The sequence below is a fragment of the Pongo pygmaeus genome, chromosome X, assembly GCF_028885625.2.
Source record: "Pongo pygmaeus isolate AG05252 chromosome X, NHGRI_mPonPyg2-v2.0_pri, whole genome shotgun sequence".
Classification (NCBI taxonomy): Eukaryota; Metazoa; Chordata; class Mammalia; order Primates; family Hominidae; genus Pongo; species Pongo pygmaeus.
The window spans coordinates 107,696,046-107,712,288 of NC_072396.2; the positions used below are offsets into that span (position 1 = coordinate 107,696,046).

The window sequence follows — 16,243 nt, forward strand, 5'->3', positions numbered from 1 at the left end:
ATGTGTAGAATAATGAATGACTTTGAAAAAATATGTCACATCAGAAATGGCTGAAATAACTGGGGAGATTAAACCCCCCAAAAAAGTCTTGGTGAGAACATAATTCTTTAAGGATTATGTGAGATGGCATATTGAAAATACTTAGTGCAATGCCTGGCATAAAGTGCACAATTAGTCTTAATATTAAAAGGATGTTAATTAGTAGTATTGTTAGCACTATGTCATACTATTATTATTACTATTATTATAGTTAATGCTTATAGAGTGTTTTCTATGTGCTAGGCTCTATTCCAGGTCCTTTACATAGGTTGACTCATTGACTCAGTTATTCCTCTTACCAATTCTATGAGGTAGGTACTATTATTGTCTCCAATGTTGTAGATGAGGAAGCTGAGTCACAGAAGATTGAGTAGATTGCCTAGTGTGTCTCACAGAATGGAAGGGGAAAGAACCAGAATAGAAGCTGTGGCAATTTTAAGCTGTCAAGGATGAAAGGTACTTTTATTATTTTATACCTGTTCTGTACCACTCCAAAGGGCGGAGCCAGGACCAATGTGTGTAAACTACTGGGAGGCAGATTTTAACTCAACAGAAGCAAAAGTCAATTAATTAATTAATTTTTAAACTCTGAATGATTAGAACGTTCTGAGATTTCAATGAGATATCTTATAAAGCAGTGAGTTCTCCATCACAGGGTGTAAGAAGAATAAGGATAGAAATGAATGAAATGGGACTTCTCTAGGAAAGAAACTATACAAATGAGAAACCAACCCTTGATGAAAAAATAAGGCATAGTGAAACTTGGTTTTAAAGACACATATCACAGAGAAATTGGAAAGTAAAACAGTTATAAAAAAGATATGAAGGTAAACTAATATTTGTCTAAATGCTATCTCAACACAAAGTTAATCAGATGTCAGAGAAAAGCAACAAACAGTTCTTAAAAGGGGAAATTTCACATGAATTTCTGTTCAGAAACTTACTAAACAGCCTGGCTTTAAAACAAAATCCCAGGATCCTCGCAGATCAGATGGTCATCTACCCTGAAAGTGTAAAACACGGAGGGAAGGGAAGTAGTATGCTCTGTGGAGGAAAGAGCATCTGCATAAGAAAGTAGCATCCAGGCTGATGTGAGTAGATGAGAGGCAGGCATAAGGTTAAAGATCATAAAATACTGTTAGATAAAAAAAAATACATATTGCAATGACAATTGAAAATACTAGCATAATTGTAGTCCTGCTATTCAGTATGTGGTCAACAGAATTATTGCATAGTTTAATATGGAATGCCCTCCCTGCTGCATCTATCTTTTGGGGTCCAGCAGTCCCAGAACTCAAATATTTGTTGATTTAGTGAATTAATATAAACTTCCTCAACCAGAAGCACCAAGAGGTGGCTGGTTAAGGATTGAGAGTCCCAGTAAAATCTATTTATTCTATTATGAATAACTACTGAATAATTTATATATATGTACACACGTATACAAATATATTTAATATATATTCAGTGTGTATACATGCATATATATGCGTGCATATATATACACACACATAGAGAGAATAATGCCAAGCTCTCCACCAAGGACTATCCCATTTCAGATAATAAGTGTTCTGGACTGTTTGTACTTAGATGGACAAATACGTATTTGATTTATAAAAATCAAAGTATTCATTCTTTTTAGATCTACAAACTTTACAAACTTAACTCTTTCTAGAGGTCTAGAACTGAATGATTACCAATTTAGATCTGGGAGCTCAAAAAAACAAAATGTGATGTCAAGAAAAAGTGAAAGATTGTCTCCCATGAAAGTAACAAGAGATGAAACATGCTGAATGAGCCTAAATGGACTTGATGGAGATATGGATGTGGATTAAACTGAGAGTGTTGGGATATAAGGATATAATACTGATTTATGAAGGTGAACAGTCAAACGTCAGTGCAGGATCTGAACTGCAGGGGAAATAAGGGGCCTTGGTGGCTAAGGAAGGGAGGAGGGGAGAAAGAGGTGGTACTAGGGGAAGTAGCACAGAGGAAGAGGCAATACTACCCGAGACTAGATGCGGACCGTCTCTGGCAACCAGGAAAAGGCAAATACAAAGAGAGGTGAGTGACAACGCCTGGTGTGTCTGGGGTCAGAGAACACTAGCAGGCAGTAGCAGGTGGCTGCGGCAGGGCCGCAGATCAAAGTGGTAACTGGGGATCTGAGTTCGGCAGTGACGCGCGTCCCTCACGTGACCAGGAGCCTCTATGTGCCCAAGTCCCTCTCGTCCCGGTCTTTTTTTTTGCCTGTCCACCATCTCCCTATTACCCTTTGGTCGAGAGGGAAAGCAGAAGAAGTAAGTTCCCTCTACCCTCTTAAATCCGTGTGGGTGTCGGCGCTGCGTAGTAACCCGGGGAATGGGGTTGACAGAATCGGGATGGCGGAGTCCAGGCCTTTCCCTAAGCTCCAGCCCCGCCCCCCGCGCCCACATTTCTGTGCAAAATATGGTGGTCTTGGGGGCGGGGTGGGGAGGCGAGTGCCTCCCCCGTCCCCCGGGAGGGGGGTACAGACACTTGGAAATAGTTTCTAAGAATGCTTCGCTTCCACTTCCCATCTGAAAAGAAATGGCAAGCTTTGCGGGGTGGGGAGGTGGGGGCACGGAGGACGAAGCTTGACGCAGGGTCTGAGACGAGAAGAGAACCCGAGGGGTGGGGGGCGTGCAGGCAGTGGCTGGTGCCCAGAAGGTAGGGGGTGGGGGGTGTCAGTCAGTCCGTCCCTCCTCCCCACTCCCCTCCCCCTACCCTGTCTTGCGTCTGTGTGCAGGTCTGCTGGTCACAGCGGGGCACCTCGAGGAGAGGACGACTAGGAGCACACGGCCCGGAAAGGTCCAGGTCAGGGAAGGGGTACGCAGCGGACCGGGACTGGGGCGCGAGGGTGAACGCCGAAAGGCATGGAGTCTGCAGGCCGCACTGTCCCGCCCCTGTCACTGCGGGCGAGGCCTGTAGCAAAGCCTGCTGGGAAAATGGTGGGCTTTCGGGAAGGAGGGGGCGACCGGGAAGCGGCGGAGTCGGGAGAGCCGGAGAGCCTCTGGGAAAGCGCAAGGTTGAGGACCTGGGCCCCGAATCAGGAAAAGGCAGGTATTGGAACCCACGGCCTGGGTGTTAGTCCAGCCGCTTAGTATTCTGACTTTATTCTGCCTTTCTTTTCTCCTAAGAATAACTGTGCTTGAGGAAGAAAATTCCCAACATGGACAAACCACGCAAAGAAAATGAAGAAGAGCCGCAGAGCGCGCCCAAGACCGATGAGGAGAGGCCTCCTCCGGTGGGGCACTTTCCCGAAAAGCAGTCCCCCGAGGAGCAGTCTTCGGAGGAGCAGTCCTCAGAGGAGGAGTTCTTTCCTGAGGAGCTCTTGCCTGAGCTCCTGCCTGAGATGCTCCTCTCGGAGGAGCGCCCTCCGCAGGAGGGTCTTTCCAGGAAGGACCTGTTTGAGGGGCGCCCTCCCATGGAGCAGCCTCCTTGTGGAGTAGGAAAACATAAGCTTGAAGAAGGAAGCTTTAAAGAAAGGTTGGCTCGTTCTCGCCCGCAATTTAGAGGGGACATACATGGCAGAAATTTAAGCAATGAGGAGATGATACAGGCAGCAGATGAGCTAGAAGAGATGAAAAGAGTAAGAAACAAACTGATGATAATGCACTGGAAGGCAAAACGGAGCCGTCCTTATCCTATTTAATGTGTTCGGCCTTTAATTCTGTTTTGCCTGCTAATAGTATTGCCATTGCCACCTGGACTTTGTGTTTGCATTTTCTTAATGCCTTTTCCCATATTCTGAATTTTAACTTTTTGTGAGGCTTTATTTTAGATGTTTAGCATGTAACTCGCTTAAAGTTGTAGTTTCCCCCTAAAATCTACAAGTTTCCCTCTTTCAGTCATGAGTCCTACATATTTGCATGAAAGATGTACATTATATATTGTGAAACGAAAAAAGCAATTTTCAAATGGTATATATTGTATCCCATTTTTGTAAAAAAATGTATATTTATATATTAATATGCAAAGAAAAAGCTAAAAGTATATACTTCAAAGGCATAACAGTGGTTGTGTGGTAAGATAATAGGTGATTTTTTAAATTTTTGTTTTATCTGAATTTCTCATTTTTTCAAGACAAACGTTTTACTTGTGTTGCAAAAATATATGATGAAAAAATCACACAATTTTGAAAAAAATGTCAATCAGCTTATAACGACAATGTGGCACTTAATAAATATTTGTCAGAACTTAAAAAAAAAGTGAATCCTATGTTTTTTTCTGAATCTCTTAGGCACAAATATTAGCCAGATATTGATTATATTTAATAGTAATTTTGTTCTCATTTAAATAGGAATAATACTTGCTTTACAGTGCTACTGTGGGACCAGATGAGAAAAAGATTGTGTGAGCTGTGTTTGGGGTCTTTATTCCACCTGTACAGGCAGGACCCCAACCCCTATAGATTCCCTGCAGACATAGGGAATGTACCCAAAGGAGATCTCACTTGTGCTCACAAACAATTCCGGTGAGATTCCAAGTGAGTGCCACATTCTATTCATGTCCTGCTGTACTCTCAGATACCTACCGTATCTGCTAGGCACAGCTGCTCCTTCTCCTGGGTCCTGATCCTTCCACTGGCTCTCATCCCTGCTGACGTGCTGGAGTGCTTAAGGTACAAAGCCTCACTGATTGCTCTGGAGTCCCTGGTGGGCCCAAGCTGAATTGCGTCTCCTGCAGATATATGAATGCCCTTCTTCCAGCTTTAATATTGCACTTAGCTAGGAGGCTGCCATCTCAATGCTGCTTAGACCTCAATGTCTTTAAAAGATGCTTAATAAGGCCGGGCGCGGTGGCTCACGCCTGTAATCCAGCACTTTGGGAGGCCGAGGCGGGCAGATCACGAGGTCAGGAGATCGAGACCATCCTGGTGAACACGGTGAAACCCCGTCTCTACTAAAAATACAAAAAAAAAAAATTAGCCGGGCGTGGTGGTGGGCGCCTGTAGTCCCAGCTACTCTGGAGGCTGAGGCAGGAGAATGGCTTGAACCCGTGGGGCGGAGCTTGTAGTGAGCCAAGATCGCGCCACTGCATTCCAGCCTGGGAGACAGCGAGACTCCGTCTCAAAAAAAAAAAAAAAAATGCTTAGTAAAATAGTTCTTCAATTTTTTTTTTCCATTTAGGACCTTCCTTTTCTCCACTGGACTCAAACATGAGTCCACCTTTTCTCCACCTGACTCAAACATGATTCCACTAGGTCCTGGGCTAGGAGACAAAATTATTGAGCCAGACACCATGCTGTGTACTCAGAATTGGAACTTCCCTCCCAAATATCCAAGGATAACTATCATTTTAATTGTTTAACTTGCCTTAAGGTGAGTTCTCTCTCGGTGGCTTCTGGCAAGCTTGCCTTGCCAATTCAGCTGACTTGCTCAACTTGTATAAATTAAAGAGGAAGATAATGCTTAGGCTCACTAGGACATTCCCCCTTCTACACTGCTCCATATCAGCAAGACACATGCAAAACTACTTTCTACAACATTAAAGTACTATATATGTATATGTACATAAACATATATATTAGATATGATTTCTCTATTAAGCTACCTTTATAAATCCTAAGATTTTGTTTTATTGATCCTGTTAGTGCTAGAGATACAGAGAGTGGTTAATAATGATTAAAAATCATGACCCAGTCATGAACTCTGAGATTCTCTTTGATTGACTATATAAGCTTTACTGTGTTGACTTCTCTAGAGCTATGATTTGCAATTCCAAAAGGAACATGGTGAAGGAGGGATTGTTAACTGAAATTCAACATTAAAATTATTTAAATATTTTATATATCAGTGTTTCCCTTATAAAAAATGCAGAAACCCGTTTTCTATGCCAGACCCAGTAAATCTGCTTTTTCATAAATTAGCACACTAAAAGTTGGACAGCCACTGGCATATACGGTATACTTCTGATTTTATTGAGAATAAACTATAATGTAAATGGAAGAAAATACAGATAATTGTGTCAGAATTAAAAGGGTGAAAGCCTCATCCAAGCATATTTTTAAGTAAGCAACTAAAGATAGTAATACAAATTTTATAACATAAAATTTAGATTTCTTACAGCAAAGCAAGACCTTACACAAAATTAAAACCTAAGAGACAACTTAATAGAAATGTATTTTCCATGACTGATGTTATATAATGCCTTACATTCCATACTTTCAATATGAGTAAAATGCATCAGAAGTAAATTCAAAGTTCTCCTTTAGTAATAATCTCAAAAAAATGGTTGAGCCAGCCCTGTACCCTTGGCTTTCTTTTGTTTTTATATTTTTACCATACAATGCCATTTGGGGGAGGTCTTCATGTCTCCAGAACACTCTTCAAGGCCAATGGCAGCCTGATGGGTGCTGGTAAAACTGGAATTCTGGCTGGAGTGAGATCAGGCTCCAGGCTCACTGGAATTAGTTTTATAAGAGAGGATAAATCCATCCCCCTAACAAGAGCGGTGGTGCTTAGGCAGGAGGTGGAAGGGCTCACTCAGGCCACATTCCCCCCTGGGGTGGGTCTGACTTTTGTTTCTCTGCTCCAGCCTACAGCAGGCACAGGGCCCTCTTAGGCTAATAGCCAAGCTGCCCTGCACAGACACAACTGGAGGAGGAGAACTGACTGCCCTATTGCAGGTCAGAGCACTTTGCCTTTCCCTCCTTTTCCCTCTCTCTTTTGGGGAACATTTTGTAGGGAAGGAGATAAAGCCCCAAAGTGTCCTGGCAGGAAACATTCATTGGGATAGTCTTTGAGCAAGCAGATGTCTGAACAGATCTGACCAGGTAACTTGGGGTTGAAGCAGAAGGGGCTGACCCTTCTCTCAGAGTCCAGTGAAGTCACCCCCAAGAAGACTGGGGCAAAAACAGAATTAGACAGCACACAAAACCTCACCCATCCCTCTCCCACCCACCTTGCTCAGACTCCCAGAAGGGCCTTGATGTGCCCTGGCCTGTTTGGTTGGTTCTGCAAAGACTTTAGCTCTGTGTCTGCCTGGTGCACTACATCTGATGTCTGAGTCAGCACAGACCCTGAAGTACAGGAGACCCCAGATAAAGGGAACTTGCAAAGACATGTGGTCCTACAACTCAGGAGAAAAGGGGTGTCACCTCCTATCTGAAAACCCCCATGCACTGCAGGCCCAGCTCACGATTTGGGAGCCAGGACAGTCAAGCTGTGAATTGGTGTGAAGATACTTTTTAAGGCATTGGTGGTGGAGGGTCAGCAGCATCCAGAGCCCCTGGGCCTCTGCTATGATTGAATGTGTTTCCCACAATTCATATGCTGGAAACTTAATCCTCAATGCAACAGGGGATGTGGGATATGGGGCTTAATGGGAGGTTTTTAGGTCATGAGGGCTGTACTCTCATGAGTGGATTAATGCCATCATAAAAAGGGCTTGCAGGAGTGGGTTCTCTCCCATTCTTCTGCCTCATGAAAACACAGAGTTCCTCTTTCTTGCCTTCTGCCTTCCTACATGTAAGAATGCAATAGGAAGGCCCATCCCAGATGCCAGTGCCTTGATCTTGGATTTCCCAGCCTCCAAAACTATAAGATAATAAGTTTCTATTCTTTATCAATTATCCTAGAGCTGGGCACGGTGGCTCATGCCTGTAATCCCAACACTTTAGGAGGCCAAGGCAGAAGGATCGCTTGAGCCCAGGAGGTCAATACCAGCCTAGGCAACATAGTGAGATGCCATCTCTACAAAAAATAGGAAAAAAAAGCTGGGCATGGTGGTGTGTGCCTGTAGTCCCACTCACTTGGGAGACTGAAGCGGGAAGATTGCTTGAGCCCAGGAAGTCGAGGCTGCAGTGAGCCATGACAGTGCCACTGTACTCCAGCCTGAGCAACAGAGACCCTGTCTCAAAAAAAAAAAAAAAAATTATCCAGTCTCAGGTATTCTGTTATAACAGCAGAAAATGGACTAAGACAGCCTCTCACCACCTTCCTGCCCACACAGAAGGCTGGTATCTCTATCACATGTCCAGGCAGCAGCTTGCCCGGCCAACTCCAGAGCAGAAAGCATTGAGGGTCCAGGACCATGGAGAGAGAGCCCTCTGCTAACCAGGGACCCCTGCTCTTAGGAAACAATGCATACGACTGGGAACTCCCAGGAGTGATGAAGCAGCATAGAAGGGATCAAGCTTAGGGTCCCTAGAAAAGGACCAGAGACAACTCCTTCCCCCATTAGGAAATACTAATCTAAACAAATAATTATTTTTACAAATGAAGGACAATATTTTACAGATAAATAGGAGGCAAATCCTGTGTTCTAACTCAGATTTGTTTGCATCAAATTCTGTGTTCTTCCCACTCTACCACACGGCCATCAATTTAGATGGTAGCTTTTCAGGGCTTAGGGAATCATTGATTTAGACTTGCTGAGTATGGTATTCTTGTTGGTTTGTGGATTTGAGTGAGTTTTCTCATTTTTATCTCAATCCAGGTAGAAATGTCTAGTAGGCAGTTAGATATGTGTTTGAAGTTTGGAAAAGAGATTAGAATGGAAATATCAATTTTGGCTTATGATACCAGGAACATAGCAAGTGGCCCAGGAGTATTTGTTGAATTAAATGAATGAATGAAGAATGCAATTGTATACTCTTCTATCCTTTTCTATGAATATGTATTTTTCAAACAGAAGTGGGATTCTGCTGAACACACTGGTTCATATCCTGTGCGTAAAAAAAATAAACTTTTTCTTTAAACTTTCTTTTTACCAAGATAATACCTGTTTCAGGAGAATGTTTACAAATCGAGGTAAGTGCCACCCGGTGATCAGAGTCAGGATTGTGGGTCAAACATAGCTAACGAAGGAGAGCAGGGAGGAGAGAAACTATGAGAGGAGAGCTGGTGGAGAGGCTTGATATTTGGGAAGGGAATGTCTCAACCCTTACTCACACTGGAACCAAACAAGTATCAGGCTCTTGTTGGGGATTGAGGTGGCCCAAGAAGCAACATATAGTTAAGTGGTTTTTCCTTGTCTCAAGTCAAGATAAGTATGTGCATCTATATGTGTGTGTATGTATGTGTGTTTAAACTGAATTGTCTTATACTATTTTCTCTGATTGTAGAAGTTATATGTTTCTACTAGAAAATATATGGAAATGCAGAAAAGTGTAAGAAGAAGATGCCTATACTTCCCAATATTGAGGAGCATGTACTTACATTGTGTGTGTATATCTCCTTTTATGATTCAATCCATTTACTTTGTTATAAAGTATACATATATATTATATTACATATATAATACATTTAAATGCCTTTATATATTCATTTTTATATATGTAATTATATCTTACAGAGCATATGTTTTCTTTTCTTTTTTTTTTTTTTTTTTTTTTTTTTGCTCTGTCACCCAGGCTGGAGTACAGTGGCACGATATCGGCTCACTGCAACCTCCACCTCCCGGGTGCAAGCGATTCTCCTGCCTCAGCCTCCCAAGTAGCTGGGACTACAGACACGTGCCACCATGCCCGGCTAATTTTTTTTTTCTTTTGTATTTTTAGTAGAGATGGGGTTTCACTGTGTTAGCCAGGATGGTCTTGATCTCCTGACCTCGTTATCCACCCGCCTCGGCCTCCCAAAGTGTTGGGATTACAGGCGTGAGCCACCGCGCCTGGCCTATTTTTTTTATTCTCTTACTTTTATTTACATATGTGCCATGACATTCATCTGTATGAGTACTCCATCAACCACACTCCTTGATGGTGATGTCAATGATGAAAATAAAATTGTGCTCTTTGGTCTCAGAGACCTATGTCTGAGGGCCACATGTATGGACGGGCTCCCCAAAAAGCATAAGGCAAGGGAAAGACCACTGGCTTTGTTTGGAGTTGAGGAAAGAAATTTAAAATGGTCAAGCACCTGCTTTGGGACAGATACTTCATACTTGGAGTTTCCTTTAATCCTTTTAACACTTTTAGGAAGGTATTGCTTATTACAGATGAGAAAACTGAAGCCCCGAAAAGTGTAGGTGGCTTACAAAGGGTGACACAGCCAGTCAATGGAGGAACTTTATTTGAACTCAAATTTGTCTGACTCTTAAGTCAGACCTCTTAACCATTATGCTGTGCTTTCTCCTAAAATTTCACACTTTCTCTCTCTTTGCCAAATCTAGTGGCATTCATCTTTTAGATGTCAGAAAATTTGTGAACACTCTGCTATTCTCATGCCCCACTGTTATAGGGTTTGAATTTTTATGCTACAAGCATGCTTCTGCAATCAGAAAAATTAATAAAGAATTATCTCTTTCAAAATATTTAAAGTAAAAAATGTATCTCAAAGAATATTAAATGGCACATGAGAAACTGTAATGAAATATTTAAACATATATTATAGATTTAGACATAATATCTTTTAAAAGTAAAAAACTCTGCTCACCCAATAGAAAATGGGCAAAGTACATGGAGCAGTAACTCACATAAGAAACTATATATATGTATATATATATATGTGTATATATACACATATACATATATGTATATATGTGTATATATGTATACACCCACACATATATACTTATATACTATATGTTATAAGAAAAACATATTAATAGATGCCATGTATACATATATAATATACTTACACATACATAAATATAAATACATATATATTCATAGGCTGTAAATGACATTATGTAAATGGCATCCTATCCTGCGTTTCATTCAGCAAAATGTTCTTTTTTTCATTCAATAGTATGTCCTGGAAATATATCCATATTATTACCTATAGATCTAGTTCATATGTAGCTGCTGCACCTATTGCAGACTCTGAACATACTGCAATGTATTCCCTAATTATAGAGATTTAGGTTTCCAGTGCTTTACTGTTATAAACACGCTGAAATGGCCTTTCTTGTTCATGCCTCCTTGTATATCTGTGTATTTCTTAGGATTGCTGACTAGAAGTGGAATTGTTGGGTCATGAGTTGCATTTAGGGGGCACTGCCAAAGTGACTTCTCTAATGGACATTTGTCATCTGAATTCTTGTGAGACTTTGACTAGTCTGGTCTAGTCAAGCCTTTGAGGCTAAGCCTCCATGCCTTTGCTGATGCTGCTACTTCTGTCTAGGCTGCCCTTCCCTTCTCTGTTCAGCAAAATTCTATTAAATCATTAAAACTCAACTAAAGTACCACTTACTCTCAGATGAGTTAAGTGTTCTTTCCTGGTTCTCCTGAAGTATCCGGTGACTTAGACTTCATTATCATGTACAAAAACTATGTTTAAGCATGTATATCCTTTATAAGTTAATGAACTGCTCAAGGACATTTGTGGCTTATTCATCAGCATATACAGGACAAAGGACAGAACACTCATTCAATATATGCTTGTTGAACCAAATATCAAGGACTGACTCATCTCCTCTGCTCCAACCTCTGTCACCCATACCTCAGACTGAGGTTGTTATTGGCCCTTTAAAGAGTACCTGAAGTGAAGACTAAGCTGTGACTGTGTTGGAGCACAGCAGGGAAGGCCAAAATAGAATGAGTTCTGTGCTCTGAGCTTGTCTGGATTCTGGGAAATGCAGCAGCAGCCACAGTCTGCAGGTGGTCCCCACTCAGGCCAAATGGTGTTCCTCCCTCCTCAGCATGGTGGGCACGGTGGAATCATAGCTTCCTAGAGCTAGAAGGGACCTCATTCATGGTTCTACCACAGCCCTCGCCCCCACCATTTAGGGAGAAAAATGATACAAATAGAGGCAAGGAGAGGGGTGGGAGGCTGCCACACCTCCAGAGCCTCCAGGGAGTGAATGACAGCATAAGTCTTGCCCAGACCCAAGCCTGGTACTGTCTCTCTTCAGCCCAGGTCTGGACGCGCCTTCCCTGTCCTTGTGCGTTTCCAACAGCTTGAGTTGCTACCTGGCCTTTCCTCAGAGCCCCATCCTTGTTACTCTGAGCATATACAGGGTGTGTCTGTGTGTGTGTGTGTGTGTGTGTGTGTTTGGGCCCCAGTTAGGATGAGGCCACAAGCAGAAACAGAAAAGAGGAGGCTCCAGTCATTGCTTTTCCTACTTGGGAATTTCCCCTGGGGCAGGGGTAGGGGAGGAGCCCATGAGAGCCACAGGTTGGACAGGGCCTGCTGCAGTCAACAGCTGCAAGTCTGAGAGCAGGTACTGCCATTAGTGCTATTAGGAAAGAATGCAGAGGCAGCAGCCACAGAGGGAACGTCTGGGCTGCAGAGGGCAGAACTCCCCAAGTCCAGGCAGACAGGGCCTGCAAAGTGAAACCAAGTGGACTCGCAAAGAAGGAGGGCTCTGTTCCTGCCACAGAAGTGCAGCCTCCCCAGCAACAGGAATCCCTGGAGAAGAAACCCACCCTGGGCTTTCTCAGATCCCCCAGAGAAAGGCCGCACCCCCTGGATACTGTTGTCATGGCAGCAGCTGCCCAGTGCTAACTCCCTTCTCCCTTTCCTGCATGGCTGTCCTGCCTGCGTTCTGATACTTTCAGCTCCTGCTTCCTGAAAAGATCTGTGCTGCCCACCCTGGCAGTATGCAAACGTGGCTGGAGCCCACTTTCCTGGGAGCAGCTTTCAACAGGGGCCGAACCTTGAAACACATTCTGAATAACTTTAGAAGGTGCAACATTGAGAGCAAGGCCCTCCTGAATTATACAGGCTCATTATGGAGTATAATAAGAACAGCTGGGAATCCATAGATGTGGGTTCCAAGGCCAATCTTTTTCCTGCTAGATGAATTTAGCAGTTTATTTCATCTCTTTTGTTTCTGTTTTCTCATCTGTAAATGAGTTCAACAGTAGATTTATAGAATTGTATCCTTAGAGCACTTATAAACATATATATATTTGTAAATTTTCAAAATCTATTCTGAATTCAGGATGTGCAAAAATGACAATTGACTTCATTCAAACTGGTGTTAGGTTAGTTATTACTAAGGTGGCAAATATGTGGCTGGGTGTAGTGGCTCATGCCTGTAATCCCAGCACTTTGGGAGGCCGAGGCAGGTGGATCGCTTGAGCTCATGAATTTGAGACCAGCCTGGGCAACATGGTGAAACCCTATTGCTACTAAGAATACAAAAATTAGCCTTGCATGGTAGTGTGTGCCTGTAGTCCCAGCTACTCAGGAGGCTGAGGTGGGAGGATGGCTTGAGCACGGGAGGCAGAGGTTGCAATGAGTCAAAATCACACCACTGCACTCCAGCCTGGGCAGTAGAGACAGACCTTGTCTCAAAAAATAAATAAATAAATAAATAAAAGTGGCAAATATGCAATGCAAAGAATATATAAGAGATGACGGTGCAAGTGACTGAATGCAGCAATTCATTGTGTATCTTGTATGTCATTATGGTCTTAACATTCTTTCTGTGACAGGACTGGGAATGTCTCTCCTCTGTGTTTATTCTACAGGGGAGACATTTTTTAATGCATGTCAACTTAGGAGCCTTTTGTGGACAAGGCTGGCTATAATCTTCTTCAGTAGGAAGGGAATTTTTCTACCTATGTTCAGTTTGGCAGAAGAAAAGTCCTAGTGTATTTATCCAAAGAACAAATGAAAAGAAATTGAGGAACTTATAGCATAAGAGGACGTGTAAGAAAGGACAGGAGAAGAGGTCAAAGATATTCAAAGTGAAGGAGATCTGTATGTACTATATCAAGTGATGAAACTAGACACAAACTACAAACAAATGGGTGCGTCATGTTCTGCAAGCATCCCTTTTTTACTAGCCTGAGCTATACTAGCTGGTTTTCTCGAGAAACATGATGATGTAAAGCCTGTGCTGTCATAGGGCTGGATACTAAAGGTTCTCAGAACCTGTGGTCTATTTTCTTGCTCCTGAAATAACCCAAGGAGCAAAGCCTTTATGTGATATAGACCTTTATACTACCAGGCCTAGCAGAATTACTCATTCTAGGAGAATGGCACAGCAAAGGCACAGAAGGAAGTGTAAAGTATGTTTGAGTCACACTGATGGTGGGGGTCTCTTTTAGCTGCAGCAGAGGAAAAATGAATGACAAAGCTTAGAATCTGTGATTCAGGCTGGATTCTGAAGAGCCCTAAATGCCAGGGCCTTTGAGAACAGGAGAATGACAAGGCAAAATCAGGAAATAAAGCAGACTAATTTGGTCATTTACTTGTTCTTTGATTTTTTTGTTGTTGTTGAGACAGGGTGTTATTCTGTCACCCAGACTGGAGTGCAGTGGTATGATCATGGTTCACTGCAGCCTCGACCTCCCAGGCTCAATCATCCTCTTGAGTAGCTGGGACTACAAGCACGTGCCACCATGCCCAGCTAATTTTTGTATTTTTTGTAGAGATGGAATTTCGCCATGTATCCCAGGCTGGTCTCAAATTCCTGGACTCAAGTGATCTGCTGGCCTTGGCTTCCCAAAGTGCTGGGATTACAGACTACAGACGTGAGCCACCACACTCAGTCTGTTCTTTGAATTTTTCTCTAATAACTCCAGACCACATTAGACATTATCTTCTCCAAATTCCTATTTACCTGGTAACAATCCCTACCTCACACACAGGTGAGGGGGCATAAGGGTTAGCCAGTCAGCCCACATAAAGCAGCTGTCCCCATGTGCGGCACATGGCAGATACTCAGTAATGGTGAGATTCCCAGAGGTTTCTAGAGAACAAGTACTCTTACCTTGCGGTTGGCCTATGTGTCTCTCCTAACCTGCCATACTTCAGTAGATATATGAGAAATCATTATGATTGCCTTTTATTGAGGGCCCAAGATGGGATTATCTATCATCTCCAATTTAGGTAAATGCTAAAAATCTTAGTAGCAAAAATAATGTCAGGAAATTAATCATGTAACTTCTGTTAGAATTATAAGCAGTAACTAATCCATGATTATATATGAGTGAGGTTAGGAGCTCATTAGCAGAATACGTTTGCATGAGAGAAATGAAAAAGTGAATGGGTGGAGGCAATACAGAGGCGAATTCACCTTGAAGCTAGTGACACTTAAGTTTCAAGTCCCCTTTATTTATATGGGCATCATCTAAGGCCTCTAAGAAAGGTTGTGGTAGTCAAAATTTTAAGATGATCCCCTATGATCTTCAAAGTTGTATAATTCCCTCTTCTTGTTTAAAGATGAAACCTATGAGTATGATGAGATGTCACTCCTATGATTATATTACATTTTTTGGCAAAAGGGATTTTGCAGATGCAATCGAAGTCTCAAATCATTGAGTTAATCTAAAGGGCAATTACTAGATGGGTCTGCTCTGATCATGTTAGTCCTTAAAGTGACTAGTTTTTCCTTAAGTCAGAGAGATTTGAAGCATAAAAGAGATTCAGTGTGAGGGAGATTTTCCATTCTGGCTTTGAAGATAAAGAGGCCATGTGTCAAGGAATGTGAGTGATATCTGGGGAATGAGAGTGGCATCTGGCAGATAGCCAGGAGGAACGTAGGAACTCAGTTCTACAACTACAAAAAAAAAAAAAAACCCTAAATTCTGCCACAACCATGTAAGCTTGGAAAAGGACCCCAAGCTCCAGATAAGACTGCAGCCTGCAGCCTGATTGACACCTTTTCAATTTTAGCCTTACAAGACCCTCAGCAGAGAACCCAGTCACACCATGCCTGGACTTCTAACTTACCCAACTGTGAGCCAAATACATGGGTTATTTTAAGCCACTGAGTTTGTGGCATTTTGTTACATGGAAACAGAAAACTAATGTAGAAGACATATGTCTCACATTTTTATTAGGTTAGTAAAAACAAGAATATTGATCAAAATTTGTCAACCTCAAATAATGAGATTTTTAAAATATGATTAAGTATAGAGTTTATTTGAGCCCAAAGCTTTAGGATGGCCACATTGGAGCATAGATTTAAGGTGTCCTGAATATACACTTCAATTAACGAGAATGACAAGAAGATTTTTAAGGAAAAAAGAGGCAGTTTGCAGAGAGCAAAGCAGTACAGGGCTCAGCTGGCATCTGCACGCAGAGGTAGCATTTGAACCAGTGCTAGCCAGAGGGGAATCACCTATCCCAGCAGTCAGAACTGAAGTTTTGGCAAGCCTCACCACCTTGGGCTAAAGTGCTCTAGGGTCCTAGGTAAATTTGAAAGGCAGTCTAGGACACAAGGATTATAATTTCTAGACAAGTCCTAGTGCTGCACTGGGCTTAGAGCCAGTGGACCAGGGCAACATAAGCCCTAAGGAGACACCAGCCAGAGCAGCTAAGGGAGTGTTTGCACCACCCCTCCCCTA

At 42.5% G+C, this 16,243-nt stretch overlaps 1 protein-coding gene across 6 annotated transcripts; it reads left to right on the forward strand.

Moving 5' to 3' along the window:
- Nucleotides 1–1,978: 1,978 nt before the first annotated feature.
- Nucleotides 1,979–4,265, forward strand: TCEAL1 (transcription elongation factor A like 1). 6 transcript variants are annotated; one of them, XM_054472881.2, is made up of 3 exons: nt 1,979–2,103; nt 2,804–2,883; nt 3,195–4,265. In XM_054472881.2, exon 3 carries the CDS (start codon nt 3,227–3,229, stop codon nt 3,707–3,709), a length of 483 nt encoding a protein of 160 aa, XP_054328856.1. In that variant the 5' UTR covers nt 1,979–2,103; nt 2,804–2,883; nt 3,195–3,226; the 3' UTR covers nt 3,710–4,265. The 6 variants fall into 6 exon arrangements, with proteins under 6 accessions (XP_054328856.1, XP_054328857.1, XP_054328859.1 ...); XM_054472882.2 differs by having other exon boundaries at nt 1,988–2,103; nt 2,804–2,871; XM_054472884.2 differs by lacking the exon at nt 1,979–2,103 and adding an exon at nt 2,203–2,336 and having other exon boundaries at nt 2,804–3,117.
- The last annotated feature ends 11,978 nt before the right edge of the window (nt 4,266–16,243 follow it).